Here is a 26164-nt window from a genome sequence, read left to right as displayed (position 1 = left end):
AAGGCTCTCTTGTCAGTGTCCCGGTAGACAGGGACATGAGACTTTCAACCTCCCTCTTCTCCCAGTATAATCCCACTGAAAATATAATTCCTTTCCTCTTCACTTTTCCAATTGATCTCCAGGATGAGCGCTGGGACCTGATTTGCTGGGGGTTTCCCAGAGTCAGGCCTGTTGCCTAGTATTCCCCTAACACACTCAGCAAAGAGAAAACAGTGGTTAAAGTGCAGCACTCAGACATGACCTGTCTTTCCCAGGGTGGGTGAATAACCCAGCCTTCTGATGGTTGTAGAAAACAAGTAAACAGTATGGAAAGAAAGAAAGAGCCTCAAGCAACCCATCCCTCAAACACATTGTGGAGATCCTGTTTGCAGACTGACTTTGAGAAACCAATGCTTCTGCATACAGGAGGGATAATTTCTAATAACCCTCCCCCTAAATCTCAGCTGTTCCATTTAGGAAATAAGATGATAATGGTAACTGTTTTATAAATGTATTTAAATGAATTTCCAAATGGCATTTATTTCAGCACGTGATATGGTAGACCAGTTATTTCTTTCATCACAACTTAAAAATAAGAGCAAACTCACCACCAAGGGCTTCTGTAAGCTGATCGAGCGTGTGCTCTGGGTGGTTCCTGAGCAGTACATACATGGACATCACCATCCCAGGAGTACAGAATCCACACTGTGTGCCATGACACTGGGCAATCCTCTCCTGGAAGCACAGGGTTAGAAATGCAAATCTGGCACTCTCTTCCAAGTCAACAAAATCAGAGCAACGTCCCCAGGACATTCTTGTGCTCACTGTAATTGGAGAGAAGGCCCCAAAAGCCCACATCTCAGGTGGTTTTCATTGGGTGGCCAGTCTGATTGTTGATCCTCATAAGCTGCTTGGCTTGACTTCAGGCAGTGAGAGTGAGTGACTCTGAGGATTTGAATGGCCACGGAGTTTATTAACCCCACTGCAGCAACACAGTAAGTCAACAGACTTTTAGATCGTTGGGGCGAGGTAAAATTTTATATCACGTATGTCTTTTAAAGGCTCTTCAGCATGCAATGAGGGTGTAAACCACTGCAGTAGAGGAAATCCTTGAAAGAAATAACCAAATTATATTCAAGTTGGAAAACATGAAAAACGCTTGCCACAGCACACACTTGGGCATGAACATGGCCACACATTCACCTATATTTCTATCTATCTATCTATCTATCTATCTATCTATCTATCTATCTATCTGTCTGTCTCTTGAGTGTTTTGGTCTTCCAACAGATGTTTTAATGCTCTAACATGTAAGAGTTTGAAAAGCATTAGAACCCAGGATCCAATGAAGAAATAAATGCTGTATTTCCTCCATAACTTTTCCATCCCCAGGATTTTTACTTTGGGTCTGATTTTAAAGTGACAAGGACATTCTGGGGCTGTCTCCCAAAGCATGGTATGGCACTGTCTCATAGAGCATTGCACCAATGAGAGCTCACTGTGAGAGTAAAACCTAAAGGGTCCCTTTGCGTGCAGGAAGTCAAGTCTCACTGCTGCGCAGGCAGCATCCTCCTCCTTTAGCTTAATGGCGTTTGAGAACATTAAACCCAAGATTTTGTCACATTTACAGAAGGTGAATTTTGGCTGTTTTCTATGTGGCTCCTACCTCTTCCCTCTCGTGTCCTCTCCACACCCATGGCCCTCAATAACTGTATCCAGACAAGGAGCAATGGCATATTGGGGGTGGGGTCTCATGTACACTGATGTAACTGGTCTAGGTCTGAGCAACAGCCCTCAGCAAGGCGCCTTCTAAGTAAAACTGCAGCCCCACAGACAGAGTCTGTTCTCTGTCAAGTCCAACCCAACACATCTTTTGGTATGGAGGGGGGCTGATACTATACATTTGGGCTTTAAATCAAGTAATTTTTCACTTTCCAACAACAACAAATCAAAAATTGTATGCATCAATGTGCATGGTTTCCTTCTTATCTGGAAGACACAAGATAGAGAGGTCCCTCTGATTGGAAAACAGAGGAAACAAACCTGACTAAGTCAGCTTGGCTGGGAGAAAGGGGAGTCTTCTAGTCTTCCAGAAGCACCTTCCCAAGAAGTCAGTTACTCCTATGTCCCAGCATCCCAGCTTCAGTCTCAGCTCCAGAGCCTTTCAGCTGCTATCAGTGACCACATAGCAGGGCCCAGACTTGCTACTCTCTGAGTCTTTGGAACTCAGAATCCCTTTGGGGAGCAGCGCACCCTCACCTGAACAAGGTGAAGTCTGGTTGTGGTGCTGCCTATGCCTTCTACCTTGGTGACAGCTCTACCATACAGAGAGCAGAAGGGGGTCAGACAGGCATTGGCCAGATGATGCCTTAAGAATGCAAAAGAGAAGCACAGGTGACAAATTTCATGACATCCAGTGGAAACTGGCCTGAGTACCCCTGGGCAACTCCCGTAGGCGGGTCAGGAGTGATGTCCCAGGCTCTGAATCTGTGTTTCATTCTCAGCACAAACTCATTTTTCAGAACCAGATCTGAGAATCAGAATGATATATTCAGGGTCACAGCTGGAGTGCTGGTGACAGAATTAAAATTATACCTCATAATTCCAATTCCTAAAAGAATCAACCAACCTAATCATTTCCCATTCAGATGGGCTGACCCTCTCTAATTGCATGTAACTGGTGAGAGCCTGAAGCTGCTTTCACCCTGCTGGTGGAGATGGGGCAAGGCTGGTTGGGCAATAAAGTGAGTGTGGTGTTGCTTGCTCTTAAAGGGAAGAACTAGTGTCAGCTGAAGAGTTATTCCACACTCAGGACCATGGCCCAAATCACCCAATTCCAACAACACCTAAAGTGCTCTCACGTCCTATCCACAACCACAGACGGGGTGGACACAAGAGGAAAGTCTTCCCTGCCCATTGTGATCAGCAAAGGTTTGAACTAAACATAGAGAACACCATTTCATCAAATGAAATTACAGATGTTCTCAAACATTAGAATGTCTATTACTAATCAAGGCTTGGGGAAATGGCATTCCTGCCATTCATGAGTGTAAACACACTCTCTGAGTTCTTCTGGGAGACAGTGCATTTGGAAGACAAACAATAACTTTAAAATGCACATGCTCTTTAATTCTGTATGCACACCTCTGTGTAAGTGTCATAAGTAGATGGTCATGGATGTAAACATTTTCTATAAGAAGCTTTACTGATAAATACTTAAAAAGAATTCCCTATTGTGGTTTTGTCTTGCTGCTTCAAAATAATATAACACACAAAGCCGTTAAATTCATACTTAAAAGGGATTCATTAAAATTTAAGAAAAAAGTGCATGTTTCAGCAATATGTGAACTTTTCTTTCATATGACAAGAACAACAGAGTGAAAAGATATCACTTGCTGATAAGTAAATCTAAAAACTGGGTGACTAACTATGTGCCAGGCAGAGCTGCAGGTGTTGGAATTCACCAATGAACAGAGACAGATCAATCCCAGCAGAGTGTGCGTTCTAGTTGAGGAACATAGACAACTCTCCAGTGCATTTAGTCAGTGCACTTAGTCAGTGAATAAATGAATGGGTCAGAAGAGAATGAATGAATGGAGGGGACTGGGGATAAATAAATGGAGGTGAAGAATGAATGAATGAAGGGGACTGTGAATAAGTAAATGGGGGAGAAGAGAATGAATGAATGGAGGGGAAGAAAATGAATGAATAGAGGTGAAGAGAATGAATGAGTGGAGGTGAATGTGAATAAATGAATGCAGGGGAAGAGCGTTGTCTGTGTAAGTACTCAGGGAGGAGTGAGCATATTAAGGCTTCTGCTGGAATCTGTGTGATTTGAAGGAGGTCAGCATGAAAGGCAAATGGACAGCATATGAGTTGAGCTCAGACATCTACAAAGAGAAGGAGACAGAGGGAAAGACAGTGAGGATGACGCACAGAGAAACTGTGAGAATGAAGCCACTCAAGGCGTGCGCCACGCAGATCCCAGGGAGCAAGTGGCAGGGCTTCCTAGTGAAGGTGAGTTCAAACACTGGGCTAAATGTGCCCAACCACAGAGTTTAGCAGTAACAACCTGTAAGACTGCCTTGCCTTAAAACCAGACTAAGGCAGAAAAATCTATAAAAGCATATTTTAAAATGCATCTCCTCGGAAGCTGTTGAGAGTTGATGGCTGCTGGGGAAGGCGAGTCAGCTTTCTTTAGGGTGTGGCATGTGGAGGTCAAACATGGTCCAGTGGATGCCACACCCATGAGGACGTGAGTTGTACAAACTGGATTCAGTGGGTTATAAAGAAAAAGACAGGACTTGGGAGTGGGGTGCTGCAGAAGGAATTGGAGGGAGAAGAAGGGGAAATATGATGAAAATAAAATGTATACATGCATGAATTTCTGAAAATTAAAACATTTTATATGCACATATATTTAACATGTATATATTAAAATTTTATTTATATAAATCAGGTATATATATACATACATATCATATGGAGTACATGAGTAACTTTAAAACACTATATTCTATTAAGTGTCCATTCTTAATAAGAGAGAGGATATATGAACAGATGTCCTCATCCCTAAGATTCAGTTGCTGTGTTTCTGAAATGTAAGGAAAATGAAGAATCTGCCTTACGTTAGACTAAGCAGAAACCAGAGTGTCTGTCAGCAAACCATTAATGGTCATTGTGGGAGGGTACAATGGCTTAAACCGCAAAGCTGGACTCTTCCCAGCAGTGCACACTGGATGCTTGGCAGCAGGGGAAGTGGCTCACAGCGGGGGTGAGGAATGAGCTGAGGGAGATTACTACCCAGGCCCAGAAACCAAGAAGCTCATGATAGAAAATGCTAAGCTTACCTTGAGTATAATGTCATCATTACACTTTAGGGGCCAAGAATAAGGCAGCATGGTGGTCAAAGTTCTCCTGAAGCACAGACAGAAAGAGAGGAGCCCAAAGAGAACTTTAGTGTCCTAAAGAGCTGGCAGTCAGGCTAGAAAGCAGGGAGATTTCCCAGGGAATGCAGGCATGGGACAGCCTTGGCAGCTGCTCAGGTCCTGAACCTCATCTGGAATTGGGGAATGAGGAAAGTGGTTTAACAAATGCATAAGTGGAGTCCCAGAAGAGGAGGGGAGAGAGACCGGACAGATAAATGTGTGAAACCATAGTGCATTGAAGGTAAATACAGAAGGTAAACAAAATAGGAAAGCACATGTAGTGTTAGGTAGGAGAGTGAAGCCATCTAACTGTCTCTTGACGCAGAGCTCTCAGGCTCAGGGATGGAGAATTCACGCGTGGGAGCCAGGAGACTGTCCTCAGTGCTTAGCACAGGTCTTTCTACACAGTAGTTCTCCATACACATTCACCCCGTGAAGAAGACGAGGTTGAGAACTGAAGATTCATTCAGAGCTGGACTTTGCTGTGAGGTACCTGATCGTCTTGGTGCTGGGGTTGTATCGCGAGACCATCACAGTGCAGGCACCACAACCTCTCCCTCCACAGCCATACTTAGTGCCTGTGAGTCGGACTGGAAGAAGCTGAATTAAAGATACTGTGTACTATGGTTTCTTTCTAGAACAGTCCTTACTTAGGACGCGGCATCATCACAGACACGCACAGGAAAGTTCAGTGTGGATTCTCCAACGGCTGCTACCTAAGTCTCGCGGTTTCCTGCTTCCTTTTGTGCGTTCCAGTTTGTGCCAGCCTCTGTATGAAGCTGGAACACTGGCTGCCAAAAGTAGGACCAGACTGAAGAAGGGTCTATGCATGGAAGTGTTTGAAAATTTGCAGGTGCGAGTGCTCTGTATATCTGCCCTCATCATTATGGAGCTCTCTGACGAAATGTACAAAATGCTATATTATAAATACTAGATGAACCATCTGTGTCACACTAGAAACACAGGAAGTCATTTGTCTGCATCTTGTCAGAGACACCTCTGACTGCTCCCTCAAATCTCTTCTCTCATTATCATCATCATTATTTTTATATCTCTGTTACTATTGTTATTATTGTTTTTTGAAACAGGGTTTTTCGATGTAACAACTCTGGCTGTCCTGGTTCTCATACCATAGAGTAGGCTAGTCTTGAACTCACAGAGATCTGCCTGCCTCTATGTCCCAAGTCCTGGGATTAAAGGTGAGTGTCAAAGGTGAGTGTCACCATCATGTACTTCCCATTTTTCATTTACTTTTGGAAGTTTGATGTTTATTTTTTCTCTCATGGCATAAATATCAGTCACTAAGCATAAGGTATGAATATTGTCTGTTAATTCTAGAGGATTCTTAATTCATGCTTTTCAACATCCTTCTCTTTAATCCCTTGCTTGTTTCTTCATTTTACATCACCCAATTCCTGTAAAAGAGGATGGTAAGAGAACGCTAACACACTCTTTCAAACACACACTCACATACTGACATATGCTATTCCTACACTCAAACGCACCACTCACACACTCAAACACACCACTCACACACTCAAACACATCACAAACTTACACTTAACTCTCAGACATCCATACATTCATTACTTCCACATACACTTGAAAAGACGCATGCATACACACACACATACATACACACACATACATGCACACTTACATCACACAAAGACACACAAGGACAGTAATTCTCACACAACTCATATACTGTCACACACATTCACACTCACATATACACATTCACAGACACTCTTTAAGTAAAATGCTCTCTCACACACAAACCCAGTCACACACTCATACAAGTACATATACTCATTTAGTTACACTCATGCGTACACACTCATGGGCCTGTATTCACACACTTAAAAACACTTGCATATTCCAACTCCCATAAACTCTCACACACAAACACACTTGCAAACACTTTTGCACACACTCTCAGAGATCTCTAATGCATTCTCATACACACACATATGACTCATAAACATACTTACCACGTTTTGGCATACACTCACACTCATACACACTTACATGCATGCACTCTTTCATGCACTCACTCTCACTCAAATACACAGGATCCCACAGCCACACACAACACTCACAGACATACACACACACCTTACATATCAAACACACACAGACTTACACTTTTTCACACGCTAACATTCCTCCCAAATTCATACACAAGAATATACAAATACACACTCAGACATGCTACAGACTTCCAGATATATGCACTCACATGTTCAGATACATATGCACTCACAGACACTCACAGACTCATAGACTTAGCACACACAAATGCACACACTCACAACACACAGCAAAGGATACGATTCTTCCTCAGGTACGGCAACAGCATCATTTCAAGATCGACATGTTGCTCTACCACCTGTGCAAGAGAAACACAGTTACACACACAGGACCAAGAGCTTGTGTTAGTGGAGACAGAAACGAACCACGCCCCCAAATACACAGACTAAAGCCGTAGACGCCAGTGCCGAGCCAGGCAAGGCTGTGTAGCTAGACACACTGAAGCATCTGGGCTGGCAGACAGTCTGCTGCAGCCACGGAAACAGGATGGAAGGTCAAGGCTCCCTGGAATCCTGCTTTCTCTACATTGATTAAATTCTTTAAAATTAATGTTGTAAGCAGGCATGTGCTACACAAACAGGTATGTAAGCAAAGCACCCATACACATAAAATAAAATTTGAATTCAATGTTTTAAGTTAGTGCATCAAGCAATGGATTGGGGCATTTTTATGTTATTTCTGTCCTTCCTCTCCCCACTGAGGTCCCCCAGCTGGTCCTCTTTTCTGCTTGCATGTCCCATGGCATTCATGGAACAGGCAGCACCATGGCGTCTTCATATAGTCACAAACCCTAGTCGTCTCTCTTCATGTTGTGTTACTCTGTCCCTCTGGGAAGGAAGGAAGAGAGGGAAGAGAAGACACACACCCAGTGCTGACTCCTCCTGCAACTCTACTCAGGCCCTTGCAGGAAAAATCAAGCCCTTTTTGAGGAACATGCAATACAGAAGACTGCATCGCATGCGCGCCCATACACACACACATTCACACTCACACACACACGCCCATACACACACACTCACACTCACACACACACTCACACACACACACTCACACACACTTTCCATAGGATGAGCCCAGTCCTCAGACAAACTTCACAGCAGCTCATTTACTTTACTCTCTTCCCTCTTTTTCACAACTCACACGTTCACTCTAAGAACATCTAAGGTTTGAAACCCTGGGTTATTTCTAACCTTTCTTTCTGCCCACTGCAATCAGTGTCACCAAGTTCTGCTCCTTGGAACTGAAAATGATTCTCGGCTACACTGCCACCAGCAACATGGAGCCTGCACAATTATAACAGAGTCTCAGCAGTCTCTGCTTCCTGTGAGACTTTCCTGCAGGAGTGACAGCTCTAAAACCCCAGTCTTACCATCACCTCTAACTGCATGCCACCAGGGAATCCCTGAACCAGTCAGACACACATCATGACCCGCTCTTCCACCTGGAATCCGGATTTCTTGGAGAGCAGCCAACTTCAGTGAATTAGTGCCAGAGTCCCTGTGTTTGAGAACTTAAACCTCCTGGCCCCATGTCTTTGATAAACATCAAGCTGACTTAGGCCATGTGAACTCAGACAGTGCACAGACTTTTAACTTTTACTGTTTGCACTCATAGTTTCTCTCCTGCAGAACAAAAAGCAAAAGCCAGAGGCCTACTGCTCAGGTCACCAGAGCACCCTGAAGGTGTTCAAGGAGTCCGTGCAAAGGCAGCTCTGAATCACAGAGACTGGCTTTTCACAGGGACCTTCTCTCCAGTGGCTTCTCATGCTTCTTCGAACACCCCTTCACTTGCTAACCAATGGTGAAACACATGCTTCACTAACATAGGGAGGGACAAAAATGGGCAGGAAAAGCTGGTATGATGTTTGCTTGTTTCTGTGGGGGTTAGGAGGGGATAATTTCAAAACCTAAACCAGTATTTCTAGAGTCTACTTTACAATCATGACAGAACATTTGGCCCCAGGACTAGGTCCAAGGCACCTGGAGGTCCCCAGTGGTGCCAGCAGTAGGACTAAGAGATTAAATGAGTCTTCAGGTAAGAAACAGATTTTTATTCTTAAAAATCAATAGAGCATAAGGTTTCACTACTTGTAATAAACTCCTTTTTGGAAGCAGGGGAGGGAGAAAGTGAGAGACTGCAGACTCAGCATGGTGGCTGCCTTCCTGAACTCAGCACTGAGCATCACCAATAAGGCTGCACTCTGGCCCCTGGCACTTCTGCAGCTCCAACAGTTGTTCTCTGGGGTGGGGGGGAGAATTCTCCTGCCCCAGGACCTGTGCATCATGTTTCTCTGCCCAAAATGTTCTTTCTGCGTTACATACATTGCTTGGCTGCCTCATCTCAGACACTGCTCCAATGGCCCAGCTCTGAGGGGGCAGGAGAACCAGAAGGTGAAGGTCATCCTTGGCTACATGTCATGTTCAAAGTCCACCTGGGCTACATGAGACCCCATCTCAAAACCAAAGGTTTTCAGATGATAAACTTTGTCACATAATTTTCATTGCTTCCTTATCATGGAATAACATGGTCAGTGCAAAGAAATACTTTTGCAGGCATTTCTCAGCTTCTTCTCTGTGAGGTATCTGCATCAGAATATTTCAGCTGGCTTTTTAGAACCAATTCCACATGCTGGTATGCAGCCTTGATGCAGGTGGGGGTGGAGCTTGGTCCTGCAGCATCTTGATGTGCCCTGCTTTGGTGACTTCCCTGGGAGGCCTGCCCCTTTCTGAACAGAAAGGAATGGATGGGGCAGAGATAGAAGGGGAGGGGAGGGAACAGAAAGAGAGGGAGTGGAAACTGTCGTTGGTTTGTAAAATAAATGAAAAAACTAATAAAAAAATTTTTCTAGACACTCAGAACAGACATTGTGATGGACGTTGGCCACAGCATAATCCCAGCCCTTGACATGGGCCAGGTACGTGCAACTCTTTTGTCTGTTTACTCTTTGTGGGACATAAACTACTCTGAGGTCTCAAGAGGAGCCATCCACTTACTGGTCACCTGAGAACCTTCCCCTAGTAGGCTGGGACTGTTCCAGGTCAGTCAGGGAAGAGTTTCATCTGCCTCCTTGGTGGAAAACATGACAGTATGTGGACAGACCCTGTGAGGACTCATCTTGAGTTATCATTGCAATGGCTAAGCAATAGGTAAAACCCAAGTCCTCTGACCTGGAACCTAGCACTGAATGGAACATATAGAAATGTTTTTATGTGGGCTCCTGGTGACTCTCTCCAGACACCCTGGAAGGTCCTTGAACTGCAGTTCTCAAGGGCAGACAAGCAGTAGAAAAGACTCCTGGGAGTATCGCCTCTCAGGTAGTCATTCCTTTTTTTCTTTCAGAATGAAGGCGCATTTATTCAAGGAATGGAACTCTACACCATGGAGGAGCTGAGCTACTCTCCCCAGGGCATTCTGTACAGCCGTGGCCCAAGCCAGTGCAAAATCCCTGCCATCTGTGACATCCCTACAGAGATGCACATTTCTTTTCTGCCCCCATCTGAACACTCAAACACCCTGTACTCATCTAAGGTAAGCTCTGCTCCATGACTGATGTCTGTAGGGTGGACAGATATTGGTCTGCTTGATTGTTCCATGTCTACTGAGATAACAGAAGGAGTCCTTATTGAACATTCTAATGATAAAGTAACTTAATGGTAGGGTAAAATGCTTCAAATATTCCCAATCTGCCTAACATGAACTATCAGATTCCAGTTTGTCATTTTACGTTACAGTAATCATCTTTATGTCTATATGTGTTTGCTCTATTTGAAATCATTTTCTTAGGCTAGAATTCCAAGTATAAGAACAGTAAGATCATTCTGGGTCTGAGTTACCTCACTCAGGATGTTTTTCTAATAGCATCCTGCAAATTTCAACATGTCATTGTTCTTTTTTTACCACTGGATAATACTCCATTGTGTAAATATACCACATTCTCTTTATTAACTGTTCTGTTTATGAGCATCTAGATTATTTCCATGTTCTGGCTATTACAAATAATGTTGCTATGAACATAGTTGAGCAATTGTCATTGTGGTATGATTGTGCATTCTTGGGGTATATACCCAAGAGTGGTATTGCTGTGTCTAGAGCTAGATTGAGTTCCAGTTTTCTGAGAAACTGCCATACTGATCTTCAAAGTGACTGTACAAGTTTGCACTCCTACCAGTTGTGGAGGAGTGTTCCCCTTACACCACATCCTTTACAATATAAGCTATCATCAGTGTGCTTTGTTTTGTTTAGTTTGGATTGGTTTGGTTTGGTTTGAGACAGTGTCATCAGCGTTTTTTTTATCTTAGCCATTCTGATAGGTACAAGATAGTATTTCAGAGTCGTTTTGATTATCATTTTCTTGATGGGTAAGGGGGGTTGAGCAATTCCTTAAAAGTCTTTTGGCCATTTGAGTTTCTTCTGTTGAGAATTCTGTTTAGATCTGTACCCCAGCCTGGGTTTTATAGCAATAGTCTGTCCCTACAAAAAGGGTCTAAGGATATAGTTGGTTACGTAGTACTTGTCTAACGTGTTCAGGGCCCTTGGTGCATTTACAGTATTGGAATGAGAGAAAGAGAGAGAAAACCACAAAATAGGAAAAGATATTTGCACATGTATGACAAAAGTCTCCTGTATAGAACACTTGCAACATAGTAGTTAAAAAAACAAATGACTCCAGGTTATTCATTATTTTTAATTGACTGATACTGCCAATAGAAGAGATGTTTAAATGGCCAATCAGCACATGAGAAGATGCTCAGCTTTGTTTGTCCTTGAGACTTTGTTTGTAGGTCAAAGTCATAGTGAAACACTACTCACGTACACTGTGACAGATGTAGTTGAAGCAATTGGATAGTGACATGTGTTAGCAGGATATGGATAAACTAGAGGCTCTATTCATTGTGCTAAGGGGATGCACACTGTGCAGCCACTTGATAACAGTCAGGCAGTTAAAAAGTTAATCAGAATTTCCACATTATTATAGGATTTAACACATCTTCACAGATAAATCTACACACAAACACTGAGCATTTTTCACAGTACCAAAAATGTAGGAAAATATAACCCCAACTGTTAATGTTCAATAAATGAAATGAAATATATTCACAAAAGTGAATTCGTTCAGTCCTTCAAAGGGATAAAGTATGTATACACACTACAGGAGATGTGATAGGTGAAAGCATTATATAAAATGAAAGAAAATACACAGAAAATGACATCTATATTCCACCTATACAAAAGGTCTCAAATAGGCAAGTTCTCAAAAAGGAAGTGAATGAGTGTTTGCTAGAGCCTGAAGAGACAGAGGAACAGGGAGTGACTGCTCATACACATGGGGTTTTCATTGATGGAGATTTCTGTAGGGAAATCAACAGAATCATACACGATGTTCTAGTTTGCCATATGGTACTGTTATGAATACCATGGCCAAGAGCAAGTTGGGAGCAGGGGTTTATCTGACTCACACATCCTGATCACTACTGGTCATTAAGGGCAGCCAGGGGCCAGATCACCAGCTGGAGCAGAGGCAGAAACCATGGAAGGTCTTGGAGTGCAATCTCCTCACCTACACATTAAGGACTTTGGTCCTTTTCACTGAATGCTTTGTGAATCCAAATGTCCTCATTCTGAGAGCTGGCTGGGAGATAGTACAAAGTCCTAAAGCTGCCAGATGTTATTGAAAGAGCTGGCTATGTCTAATCTGGAATTTCTGCACTTCTGCATGCATAAGGAATTTGCTACACATTCTATGCTTCTCTACACCAAGGCCAATTCAGGATAAAAGTCAAAGATGCCAGTGGCTGCTGTGAACCTGTGACCTCATACCTTCCAAGAGAGGGGCATGAAAAATGAGATGAGCACTTGGTCTGGCTTCAGGCTTGCATCTGGTAGTCCAGCAAGAAAGCGATCTTCCGGAGGGATTTGCTGTGCTCCTTCTACCAAAGGAAAAGTTTTTATCAAAGGACTCAAGCATTGTGACTCTTGTATTGATAATATCCAATGGTATTCTTATTCTAAAAACAAATTGCAAGTTGGGCAGTGGTGACACATGCCTTTAATGCCAGCATTCGGCAGAACAACCTGAATCAGTGTGTACATGTGGACACAGTGCCAGATGGTGTGTGTGTTGAATTGACAGAGAATTCATGAATGAGAGGGGTGGGGAATATGGTGAGTGTCTGAATGGATATGGACAGCACGAGGACATAATTCCTGAAGACAGTGACATCAATATGTGAAATATGGATAATGTCAGCCATGTCAATCAACACATGAAACAACCATAAAGTAATGTGATTATTATAAACCCAAATCTTAAAACACGAATCCAGAAATAAGCATTACACTTCTGGATAAATCCACCTGGGGAAGGTGAAACAATTTTTCCTTGTGACACTTGGGGAACTCTTGGGGTGTGTGTCTTCCTTCTGAACCTGGGTAAGGATGAACCTTTTTCCTTTGAAGGTGGGTGTGATCTGTGTCCAGAAATAACAGACATTTTGGAGCAGAATTGATGGAAAGGGTTTTGGGTCAAATTAACCAATACACTTTTTGATCAAAAGTCAAGTTAAAAATAGACTGACTTTTTTGTGTAATGTGTAGCTCAGGAAGAGTTTTCTTTTGTCATTTGTCTCACCACACGAGGACTACTTTCTTGTCCTGTCCTGCTGGAACCTCCCTTTCACATGTTTATTCCACAAGGTGAGCATCGATGCTGATTTACTTAGCAACCCTTGACATCATGAAGGGAACACGTGATCATCATGGATCTTCTCCTGTGGATTTTGCTATAGAATTTCCTGTGATAGGACCCATGTGACACTGGTGGTCCAGCTTAATGATATAATGTTTGCCTAGCCCTGAGACTGATCCAACATACATGGACACACACAGAGTACACACATACACACAGACCACACACAGATATACATACATGCATGCACACCCACATGCACACGTGTAATACACACACACACACACACACACACACACACAAACACACACAGTGCCTGCTTTTGCCCTGGTCTCTGACACTAAGCTCTAGAGCCCTTGGCAGGAGAGCTCGCAGATTTTTTAGCATTAGTGTGTGCCTATTGATTCTATTTGCTGGTACAAAATTCTTAGGCCTGAGCGATTTTCTCAGAGGTAAGAGCATCTGACATCTAAACTCCATGTGATTTCTTGCATGAGGGAAGCATCCTTTTTATTAATGAAGTGATGCTTATAGTGGGTATTTGAATGGCCCCAGGATGGGAGCTGGTTGCCAGGAGAACCACCCATGTGAAAGAGGGCTGATACTTAAGCAAACACCAGTGGGTTCCTTATATGTAATATGAGGTTCTAAAGACTGGGTTCAGATGATGGAACATGCAGAGGAGACAGGTGAGTGGTTGGCGTGGAGAAGACTTAGAAGCTCTGTGTCCTTTCCCATAAGTATTGCCATGTGATGTTTTCACCACACACAGACACGCACACACACACACAGACACACACACACACACACACACACATATATTTATATATATATAGAGAGAGAGGGAGATCATATAGTAAATGGGCAAACACAGTTGTGGTGGTTTGAAAGAAAATGGCCCACAAAGGAAGTGACACTATTAGAGTGTATGGCTTTGTTGGAATAGGTGTGGCTTTGTTGAAAAAAGTGTCATTGTGGGAGGCAGGTTTGGAGGTCTCTTTTGCTCAAGCTTCACTCAGTGTGACAGAGAGTTTACTTCCTGTTGCCTTCTGATCAAGATGCAGCCATCACCATGTCTGCCTGCATGCTGCCATGCTCCCACCATGAAAATGGACTGAAACTCTGAACTGTCACCCGCAACCTCAATTAGAGTTTTCCTTCTTAAGCATTGTCATGCTCATGGTCTCTCTTCACAGCAAAGTGATTGCCTGAGTTTTGGGAGACAATATAGCAACATAATAGAAACGAAGGGTGGGGCCATGGAAACCCTGATTTTGGTCAGAAGTCCCAGAGACCCATTTTGAGGTTGGGGTCTGAAATGTGGACAGTCTTGTAATCAAGTCGTCAGCATGTGTAAGGTTACCCTATGTTGAGAACAGAGTCAGAATCTGTTCTAGTTCAAGTCTGCTGTAGAACGGCGGGGTGTGTGATCCTGGCCACATCTGGAATTTAGAGGAAGTAAATGCTTGCTTTGGAACATAAATATATAAACATACGACAAGGTGGGTCATATCTCAAGGTAGACAAAACTGTCATGGGAGTAAAACTCTGCTGTACACCGTTCAGTGTCTGTATCATGAGCCAAACACAGTAGCCTGACTTTTGGCAATGATCATGTCCAGTGACAAGTTCTTGGTGACAAAAGCACCTTAAGGAAGACGGGATTTACTTTGGCTCACAGTTCAATGGTCCAATTCATCATAGGGTGGGGGTTGAAGCCAAGGTGACAGGTGTGGGGAGAGAGAACTGAAATTGGTGATCACCTGCTGAAGCAATATTGAGGAATGCTATTGCTTACACCCAAATAAGGATTGAGGCCCGAAGTAGGCAGTCTGCTGATAATATGAGCATCCAAGGACTAAAAGAAATATTAGGTGAAACCCAGGGCTTTTGCTGTGAGTGCTGAATTAGACAGAGGATGACATTTCCTTTCAGGATAATTCAGCAATTAGAATAGAACATGCCAGTATGGTTCCAAGTTCTTTTGAAAATTCTGAGGTATTTACAGCAATGACTTGTCATTTTATCCTAAATACTTACAAAAAGAAAGTAAGACTGTGAAAACCACCTCAATCAGGGAGGAGCTGAAGTTGGGATTTATGGATGAGGTCATTATTCTGAAGTTATGCATGTGTAATTTTTGTGACAGCAGACAAAAAGTGTTTAAATAAAACCACACAGATTGCTTGTAAGTATTGGTGGGAAGGTGGGACTATGAGTGTGGGGCCCATGGTAGGTGTCCGTTGTGTTTAGCGTGATGAAGTTTTTGAGGCCTCGAGCGTTTGAAGGAAGAGACCGGTTAACATCTTGAGATGATAAATCTGCTCTACATTACTTACTGTTGATATTATGCATGTGGCCATTGTACTTACAGTTAATATTTTAATCTTCATATTACAGAGGCAGCATAGAAGCAAAGGGATGTTGAGCCAAATGTGTAGCTCTCATTCATGTCTGTTATTTTCAACAAATCCATCTTTATAAGGTAACGAATCCAAAAGTATCTTCAAGGACTATCTAGAATGGAGAAACAAATCCTCAATACAAAAATTACAGGCAGCATCTAAGTCATGGAGAATGAACCAGGAGACATCATCTCTGCATTACCCTGGCCATTTATGTGGCTTATTCCACAGGTGTCTGAAGTAGGTAACTTCTCGCTCTGCCTCATGGAAAACATGGGTGGCTATAGACGGAAAGAGAAATACTGATTAATGTCATCTTTCCCCACCCAGTGGAATGTGTAGAAAACCACAGCCATGTTCCTGATCTGATGCCGACAGGGTCCTCTGATTCTTCAAGACAGCAAGGTACATCTGTGTCCTCTCCTTGGAGATCCTGGAGACCACACTGGCCAAGATGTCCTTTACCTAGGTCAGGCTGAGATCAGCACCCAGTGTCATCCCTGAATGGGTGACAGTTTTGTTAATATTCTCTAAGCCTGTAAATAAGAGAGGCAGGAGAAAGATAGCCAGAATTGATCATGATGTTGCCTTTTTTAATCATACATATTCCGTGTGTTTATTAAACAATCTTATCACTACAAAAGAGAAACAAAAGCACATGTAATACTTGATCCCTGAAAGGCAACCAAAACCATCAGGGCAGTTCCCTGCTCTATGATATTGCACATCCTTTACTTGTGGCTAAGCAACTCTCTGATGCCTCTCTGCTCCATCACCCACCGCCCCAGCATCAGGCTTTTGGTCTCACATCTTACTTCCCAAGATGTAGTTTGGTTGACTGCCCAGTTACCTCCCTACCTAATAGCATGTATCTCTCTTGTACTATACTGGTCCTAGCTGTAAACGTTCATGTAGTTTGTGTGACATCTGCCTTCACGATCAGATGATAACTTCCTGATGGCAGGGGGAAGATCTTATTTAGACCACTGTATCTCCAATGCCTTGCACAACCCTTTTTTCCTTGGTTTACTCTAAACCTTTCCCATCTTAAAGTTGAACTTGAATTTCATTTCTTTGTCAACATGCTCCTTCTCATTTTTCTTTATTTGTATGTGCATGTGCATCATCATGCATGTGGGAATGATTGCATTTCTGCCAGCACATGTGTGAAACATGCATTCAGGTAGAGGCAAAGGGTGGAATTTACAAATTTCTTCCATAAGACTTCCTCCTTGTTCAAGGGTCTCTCAGTCACATTCAGAGCTGGCTGATGATGATAGTCCTGATACTCAGCTTGCTCTGGGTATCATCCATCTCTGCCTTCTACAGCTGGGATGACAGGCAAACCATCACACCCACCCAGCATGTACATTTCGGGGAATCCAAACCCTGGTCCTCAGGCCTGTGTGGCAAGTGTTTCAACCACTGAGACGTCTCTCCAGCCATGCTTTTCTCATTTCTATTATTTACTACCAAACCCATATTTGTTTTATGTGATCAGTTCTATCATTCTCAGGTGAACCATTATCCTTAAAGACACTATAAACAAATTCTGACCTGCTTCATTCGTTAAGTAACTGATTCTGAGCATCTGCTGTGTGCAACATCCTGGGCAAAGAATACAGATGAGGTCTTAAGTGAATGTTCGGTAGGGAAAGAGATCACTAGGCAAGTAATAAATAATGTGATTTCAGCTACGATAAGTACTAGGAAGATGTGGAAGGAGGTGTTTGCAAGCAGCTCCTGATGACACTTCTGGTCCTCGTGAAGTGTCACCTACCAGCAGCCATGTTTGAAAATCTCGTTGGCAAACCAGAAAGGTGCAGCTAGCACGTCTCTATTTTAACAGAACATCCTGATTCAGTCTCCGTCAGAGTCTCTTTCTATAGAAACATTCCAATGTATAATGGCTTACATGTCCACGAATGCAAATGTTTCACATTCTGTTTTATCAGCGCACACTCGGCAGAGGGAGCTCGTGACTTAGTTTTGGCAAGCTGCACAAAAGGGCTGTGGCCAGAAGAATCTGCAGGAAGCAGGCTCTTGCCTGGCAAGGTTTGCCTGTCTCATGGTGTGAATGGGTGTGGCTGATGCTTCATCTATGGGCAGAATTCCCTTCAGTAAGGTTATGGGTTTTTTTGCCCAATAGGTTAACTTAGAACAAACAGCTAAACTCAAGAGTCCATCTAGAAAGACGATACCTCCCCACCTGTCCACCTCTCTACCCTCCATGTTTTTTTATCCCACATTGAACTCAGGATATCAACTTCCTTGGCCTGTCCTCATTGGGCTGTGATTTATCATTGACTAAACAGAAATCTCTGCCAGCGGAGATTACAAAGCATGGATCTACTTACAACTCAGCAGCTGTTGAGAGAGCGCTTAGGACATGAGGACCTGTTATTGGTGAGATAAAGACAGAGAGATGATTAATTCCTTCCATCATGCTGTGATGCAACTCAGCAACACTGAAAGGAAAGGTGAAGACAGCAACACTGACACCTTGTGAGCCTATGTGTATTGTCTGCAGTTTCCCAGTTCCTCCAAAGACAAGGTTGCTAAGAACTTTAGGGTTAGTTAGGATTTCCCCCAGAACAACACATGGTCTTCTGTACTACCTGCTTCTACAAGACAAAAAGTAGTGTGTGAGTGTGTGTGTGAGAGAGAGAGAGAGAGAGAGAGAGAGAGAGAGAGAGAGAGAGAAAGAGTTATAGACAGAGACAGAGAGACAGAGACGGAGAGGCAGAGAGACATAAAGGGAGGGAGAGAGAGGAAGAGAGACAGACAGATGAGAGAGGGAGAGAGGGAGGGAGGGAGGCAGGGAGGGAGGGAGGCAGGGAGGGAGGGAGAAAGAAAGAGGTCTACTCTGTAGCCCAGGTTGTCATGGAATTCACTATATAGCCCAGGCAGGCCTCAAATTTGTGGAAAGTCTCCAACTTCAGTTTCAAATGGGAAGGTTACAGATGTGAGCTGGCAAACCAGGCTCAAAAACAGCATTAAAGGAAAAATTCCTTTATCTCCCTAAACCCATTTGTTAATAGAAAATACACAAGGTGTTGAGAAGAACATGGGCACATATGGTTCTCAATCTAGTGCTTGTAACTTTTTTTTATTACTTCAATTTTAAATAGCTTGCTTCACATGTCAATCCCAGTTCCCTCTCCCTCACCTACTCCTGCACCTCCCCTTCCCGCCCCCAGCCTCCCACCCTATCCCCACTTCCTTCCTCATAGGGGATATCCAGAGTCTGTCATTTCACTCAGGGCAGGGTCCAGGCACTCCCCTAATAATAGTCTAGGCTGACAGGGCATCCCTCTTTGTGTTATGGACCACGGAGTCCTTTTGTATGCCAGGGATATACACTGATCCACTGCCCAGGGCCCCATAGGTTGCCCAGGCCTCCTCACTGACTCTCACACTCAGGGGGTCTGGATCAGTCCCATGCTGGCCTCCCAGATGTCAATCTAGGTTCCAAGAGCTCCTCCTTGTTCAGATAAGCTGTCTCGTATGGTTTTGCCAGCACATTATTTGTCAATTTGCTCATTGCTCCTCTCTCTGTCACTGGGTTCCATGGGTTCAGTTCAGTGTTTAACTGTGGGTGTTTGCCTCTGATTCCATCAGTCACTGGATGAAGGTTCTAGGATGGCATATAGTGTAGACGTCAAGTTCATTATCAGGAATGGGCATTTAAGGTGGTCTCTCCACTATTGCTTAGCTTGCTAGTTGGTGTCATCCCTTTAGATCACTAGAGGTCTCTCTGGTGCCAGATCTCTCTTCTAACCTATGACTCCCTCTGCTGCGGTATTTCTCATCCTATTCTCCCCATATTCTAACCCCCACTCAAACTTCCTCTCCCACATGACCTACTCTCTCTTCCTCTTCTCCCCCTCTCTTCTTTCCAGCTCCCACTCCCCCCCCCACCCCTTTGCCATATTCCCAATCTGCTCAGGAGATCCTGCCTCATTCCTCTTCTCTGGGGTACCATGCATATCTCTCTTAGGATCTTTCCTGTTTCTCAGACTCTCTGTAAGTGGAAGTGCAGACTGGCACTATCCTGATCCATGTCTAAAATCCATATATGAGTGAGGACATATCATGTTTGTCTTTTTGTGACTGGGTTAACTCAATCAGGATGGTTTCTTCTAGTGCCATCCTTTTACCTGTGAATTTCAAGATTCCATTGTTTTTTTCTGCTGAGTAATACTCCATTGTGTAAATGTACCACATTTTCTCTATCCACTCTTCAGCTGAGGGGTATCTAGATTGCTTCCAGGTTCTGGCTATTACAAAAAAATGCTGCTATGAACATACTGGAACAGATGTCCTTGTATGAATTTGCATCTTTTGGATATATGTCTAAGAGTGGAATTGCTGGGTCTTCTGGTAGATTGATTCCCATATTACTGAGGAATCTCCATATTGATTTCCAGAGTGAGTGCAGGAGTTGGCACTTCAACGAGCAGTGGAGGAGTGTTCCACTCTCTCCACATCTTCTCCAGCATAAATTGTGTTTTTTATTTTAGCCATTCTGACAGGAGTGAGATGTTATCTCAGAGTTGTTTTGATGTGCATTTCCCTGATGGCTAGGGATGTTGAGCACTCTCTCAAGGGCCTCTCAGCCATTTTAGTCTCCCCTAAATTGAGAATTCTCTATTTAGTTTTCTACGCCACTTATTAATTGGATCACATGAAGAAACAGGAAAACAGTTATACCAGAGAATTAACATCACAGCTAAAAGCTCTAGAACACAAAGAAGCAAACTCCCCCAGGAGGAGTAGACGCCAGGAAATAATCAAATTGAGGGCTGAAATCAACAAAGTAGAAACCAGGAAAACAATACAAAGAATCAATGCAACGAAGAGTTGGTTCTTTGAGAAAATCAACAAGATAGACAAACCTTTGTCCAAACTTACCAAACAGCAGAGAGTAAACATGCAAATTAACAAAATCAGAAATGAAAAGGGGGACATAACAACAGACTCTGAGGAAATCCAGAGAATCATTAGGTCATACTTTGAAAACCTGTACTCCACAAAATTCGAAAATTTAAAGGAAATGGATGACTTCCTGGACAGCTATCATTTGCCAAAACTAAATCAAGAACAGATAAGCAATTTAAATAGACCTATAACCCCTATGGAAATAGAAGCTGTCATCAAAAGTCTCCCAACCAAAAAAAGTCCAGGTCCAGATGGCCTCAGTGCAGAATTCTACCACAAATTCAAAGAACAGCTTATACCAATTCTTCTCAAAGTGTTCCACACAATAGAAGCAGAAGGGTCTTTGCCAAACTCTTTCTATGAGGCTTCAATAACCTTGATCCCCAAGCCACACAAAGATACAACCAAGAAAGAGAACTTCAGACCAATATCCCTCATGAACATTGATGCAAAAATACTCAAGAAAATACTGGCAAATCGGATCCAAGAACACATCAAAACAATCATTCACCACGATCAAGTAGGTTTCATCCCAGGGATGCAGGGATGGTTCAACATACGAAAATCCATCAACGTAATCCACCATATAAACAAGCTGAAAAACAAAAATCACATGATCATCTCACTAGATGCTGAAAAAGCCTTTGACAAAATCCAACACCCCTTCATGATAAAGGTCTTGGAGAGATCTGGGATAACAGGGACATACTTAAACATAATAAAAGCTATATACAGTAAACCAACAGCCAACATCAAACTAAATGGACAGAAACTCAATGCAATTCCTCTAAAATCAGGAACAAAACAAGGCTGTCCACTCTCTCCATACCTTTTCAACATGGTACTTGAAGTTCTAGCTATAGCCATACGACAACAAAGGGGGATCAAGGGGATACAAATTGGGAAGGAAGAAGTCAAACTTTCACTGTTTGCAGACGGTATGATAGTTTACATCAATGACCCAAAGAACTCTACCAGGGAACTCTTACAGCTGATTAACACCTTCAGCAAAGTGGCAGGTTACAAGATCAACTCAAGAAAGTCAGTAGCCCTACTATATACAGATGATAAAAGGGCTGAAAGAGAAATCAGAGAAACATCACCCTTTACAATTGCCACAAACAACATAAAATACCTTGGGGTAATGCTAACCAAACAAGTGAAACACCTGTATCGTAAGAACTTTGAATCTTTAAAGAAAGAAATTAAAGAAGCCCTCAGAAAATGGAAAGATCTCCCATGCTCTTGGATAGGTAGGATCAATGTAGTAAAAATGGCAATCCTGCCAAAAGCAATCTACAGATTCAATGCTATCCCCATTAAAATCCCAGCACAATTCTTCACAGACCTTGAAAGAACAATAATCAATTTTGTATGGAAAAACAAAAGACCCAGGATAGCCAAAACAACCCTGTTCAACAAGTCAACGTCCGGAGGCATCACTATCCCTGACCTCAAGGTCTATTATAGAGCTATAGTCCTGAAAACAGCTTGGTATTGGCACAAAAATAGACAGGCAGACCAATGGAATCGAATTGAAAATCCGGGTATTAACCCACACACGTACGAACATCTGATCTTTGACAAAGAAGCTAAAAATATACAATGGAATAAAGAAAGCATCTTCAACAAATGGTGCTGGCATAATTGGAGACTGGCATGTAGAAAAATGCGGATCGATCCATGTCTATCGCCATGCACAAAACTTAAGTCCAAATGGATCAAAGACCTCAACATAAATCCAGCCACACTGAACCTCTTAGAAGAGAAAGTGGGTGGTACCCTTGAACGAATTGCTACAAGAGACAGCTTCCTGAACATAACACCAGTAGCACAGACAGTGAGATCAACAATTAATAAATGGGACCTACTGAAACTGAGAAGCTTCTGTAAGGCAAAGGACACAGTCAGCAAGACAAAAAGGCAGCCCACAGAATGGGAAAAATATTCACTAATCCCACATCTGACAGAGGGTTGATCTCCAAAATTTACAAAGAACTCAAGAAGCAAGTCTCCAAAACAGCAAAGGACCCAATTAAGAAGTGGGCTGCAGAACTAAATAGAGAGTTTTCAATAGAGGAGTCTAAAATGGCTGAGAGGCACTTGAGAAAGTGCTCAACATCCTTAGCCATCCGGGAAATGCAAATCAAAGCAACTCTGAGATACCATCTCACTCCTGTCAGAATGGCTAAAATCAAAAACACCAATGACAATTTATGCTGGAGAGGATGTGGTGAAAGGGGGACACTCCTCTACTGCTGGTGGGAGTGCCAACTGGTTCAGCCACTTTGGAAAGCAGTATGGAGATTCCTCAGAAAAATGGGAATAAACCTACCACAAGACCCAGCAACTCCACTCTTAGGCATATATCCAAAAGATGCCCATTCATATAACAAAGATGTCTGTTCCACTATGTTCATAGCAGCTTTATTTGTAATAGCCAGAACTTGGAAGCAACCTAGATGTCCCTCACCCGAAGAATGGATAGAGAAAATGTGGTACATCTACACAATGGAGTACTATTCAGCAGAAAAAAATAATGGAATCATGAGATTCGCAGGCAAATGGATGACACTAGAAGAAACCATCCTGAGTGAGGTAACCCAGTCACAAAAAGAGAAACATGGCATGTACTCTCTCATATATGGATTTTAGACATAGATCTGGGGAGTGCCAGCCTACAATCCTATTGCCAGAGAGTCTGGGAAACAGAAACTTCATTTACTGGCTGGTTAAGTACTGAGCTGAACTCAAGAAAGCCAGTATCAGAGAGGGAGGACTGATGATCAAAGGGATTAAGACTGGGCTGGTTTAACCCCCAGAAACAGCTGACCAGACAAAGGTTAACTCTTGAATCCCAGGCATCAGCCTGGGAATCCAGCATGGGACTGATCAAGACCCCCTGAATCTGGGTGTCAGTGAGGAGGCCTAAGTAATCTATTGAGCCTTGGACAGCAGATCAGTACCCATCCCAAGTATACACACGGTCTCTGGACTCCCATAGAACAATGTGAGGTGCACTCTCACCCTGAACTCTTGGGGAAGGGTCTAGGCCCTGCCCTATATGAAATGACAGACTATGGACACCCCCATGGAGGGCCTCACCCTCCCTGGGGGAATGAGGGGATAACGGGGGGGGGGGGGGATGGGGGGGAGGGCACGGGAGGAGGGGAGGGAAAGGGAGAGGGACCTCGTACTGACTTGTGAAGCAACCTTGTTTCTTATCTAAATTTAAAATGGAAAATAAAAAAAATATTAATAAAAAAATGGATGAAGACACTAAAAAAAAAAAAAAAAAGAATTTGCCAGTGAGCCTCCTCCTTCGATTGTGTGGAATTCTAGGAGGAGTATTGGAATTAGCTCTTCTTTAAATTTCTGGTAGAATTTTGCACTGAAGACATCTGGGTCTGGGGCTGTTTTTTTTTTTTTTTTTTGGTAGGGAGACTTTGATGACTGCTTCTATTGCATTAAGGGTTATATGTCTGTTTAGAGTATTTATCTGTTCTTGATTTAGTTTTGGCAAGTGATCTCTATCCAGGAAATTATCCATTTCCTATACATTTTCAAATTTTGTAGAGTACATGTTTTCAAAATATGCCCTGATGATTCTCTGGATTTCCACGGTGACCGTTGTTATGCCCCCCTTTTCATTTCTGATTTTGTTAATTAGCAAGCTCCCTCTCTGTCTTTTGGTTAGTTTGGACAGAGGTTTGTCTATTTTGTTGATTTTCTCAAAGAACCAACTCTTTGTTTCATTGATTCTTCACAATGGTTTCCTGGTTTCTACTTCATTGATTTCAGCCCTCAATTTGATTATTTCCTGGCATCTACTCCTCCTGGGTGAGTTTGCTTCTTTTTTTTCTAGGGCATTCAGCTGTGCTATTAATTCTCTAGTGTGACTGTTCTCCAGTTTCTTCATGTGGGCACTTAGTGCTATGAACTTTCCTGTCAGAATTGCTTTCAGAGTTTCCCATAAGTTTGGGTATGTTGTGTCTTCATTCTCATTGAATTCCAGGATGTCTTTAATTTATTTTTATTTCTTTCTTTACCCGGAGATGGTGCAATTGTGCTTTTAATATTTTCTATTTATTCTGTAGGTTTGATGTATTGATTATTATGAGGCAAGGTGACTTCTTTTTATGATTCAGCCTATTTGGTGTTCTGTAAGATTCTTGTATTTTCATAGGCATATCCATCTTTAGGTTAGGGACATGTTCTTCTATGATTATTTAATATGTTTTCTGTACCTTTGAGCTGTATTTCTTTGCCTTCTTCTATACCTATTATTCTCAGGTTTGGCTTCTTCACTGTGTCCCATATTTCCTGGATATATTGTTAGGCATTTGTTGGTTTTGAGATATTCTTTGGCTGATGACTGTATATCCTTTAATGAGTCTTGGTCACCTGAGATTCTCTATTCTCTCTCTTGTATTCTGTTGGTGATACTTGCATCTGTAGGTCCTGATCATTTACCTAGCTTATTCTTTCCAGTATCCCCTCATTCTGTGTTTTATTTCTATTTCAGCGTTCAATCCTTCAACTGTTTGATTTGTTTCCTTCATTTTTTTGTTTTTTCTTGGTATTCTTTACATTCTTTGAGAGATTTGTTTATTTCTTGAATTTTTTTGGAATGCCTTTCCCCCCATTTCATGTATTTTTTGTTTGTTTTTCCTTCTATTTCTTTAAGGGATTTCCAAGTTTCCGCTACGAGCGTCTCTAGCATCTTCATAAAATAATTTTTAAGGTCTGTCTCTTCTGCTTCGTCTATGTAGTGCTTTTCCGGTCTTGCTGGAGTTGGTCTCTAGATTCTGGTGCACTCATGTTGGTCTTTCTATTGCTTAGTGACCTTTTATTCTGTCTTCTTCCCATCTGTTCTTCCAGTGGGTGCAGGTGGGGTCTTACGGTCTCCACTGGTCTCCTTTCCTGAAGCAGAAAGTTGAAGCTGAAGCTGCAGTCACTGGAGGTTGGGGCCTGGAAGGGCTGATGTCTTTCCTGTATGGGCAGGTCCTCTGAAGCTGAAGCTGGGGTTGCCAGAGGTTGGGGCCTGGTAAGTCTCATGCCCTTCCTGAAGCTGGGGATGTAGGAAGTTGGGGTCTGGAAGGACTGATCGTCATCTACTTTTGGGCAGAGGA

General features: G+C 42.8%; 1 protein-coding gene across 1 annotated transcript in view; it reads right to left on the bottom strand.

Moving 5' to 3' along the window:
• LOC121142962 (aldehyde oxidase 1-like) overlaps positions 1-26164 on the bottom strand; it is a 72532-nt gene that overhangs the window by 21760 nt on the left and 24608 nt on the right. Inside the window, 4 exon segments of the mRNA XM_040754226.1 lie at positions 588-714; positions 2239-2347; positions 5401-5497; positions 7242-7299. Of these exon segments, the coding sequence (XP_040610160.1) occupies positions 588-714; positions 2239-2347; positions 5401-5497; positions 7242-7299 (391 nt within the window).

This window comes from Mesocricetus auratus, unplaced genomic scaffold, assembly GCF_017639785.1.
Source record: "Mesocricetus auratus isolate SY011 unplaced genomic scaffold, BCM_Maur_2.0 Super-Scaffold_100010, whole genome shotgun sequence".
Taxonomy (NCBI): Eukaryota; Metazoa; Chordata; class Mammalia; order Rodentia; family Cricetidae; genus Mesocricetus; species Mesocricetus auratus.
The sequence above is the reverse complement of the archived record's forward strand: the minus strand, read 5'-3'. Positions and strand labels throughout refer to the sequence as shown.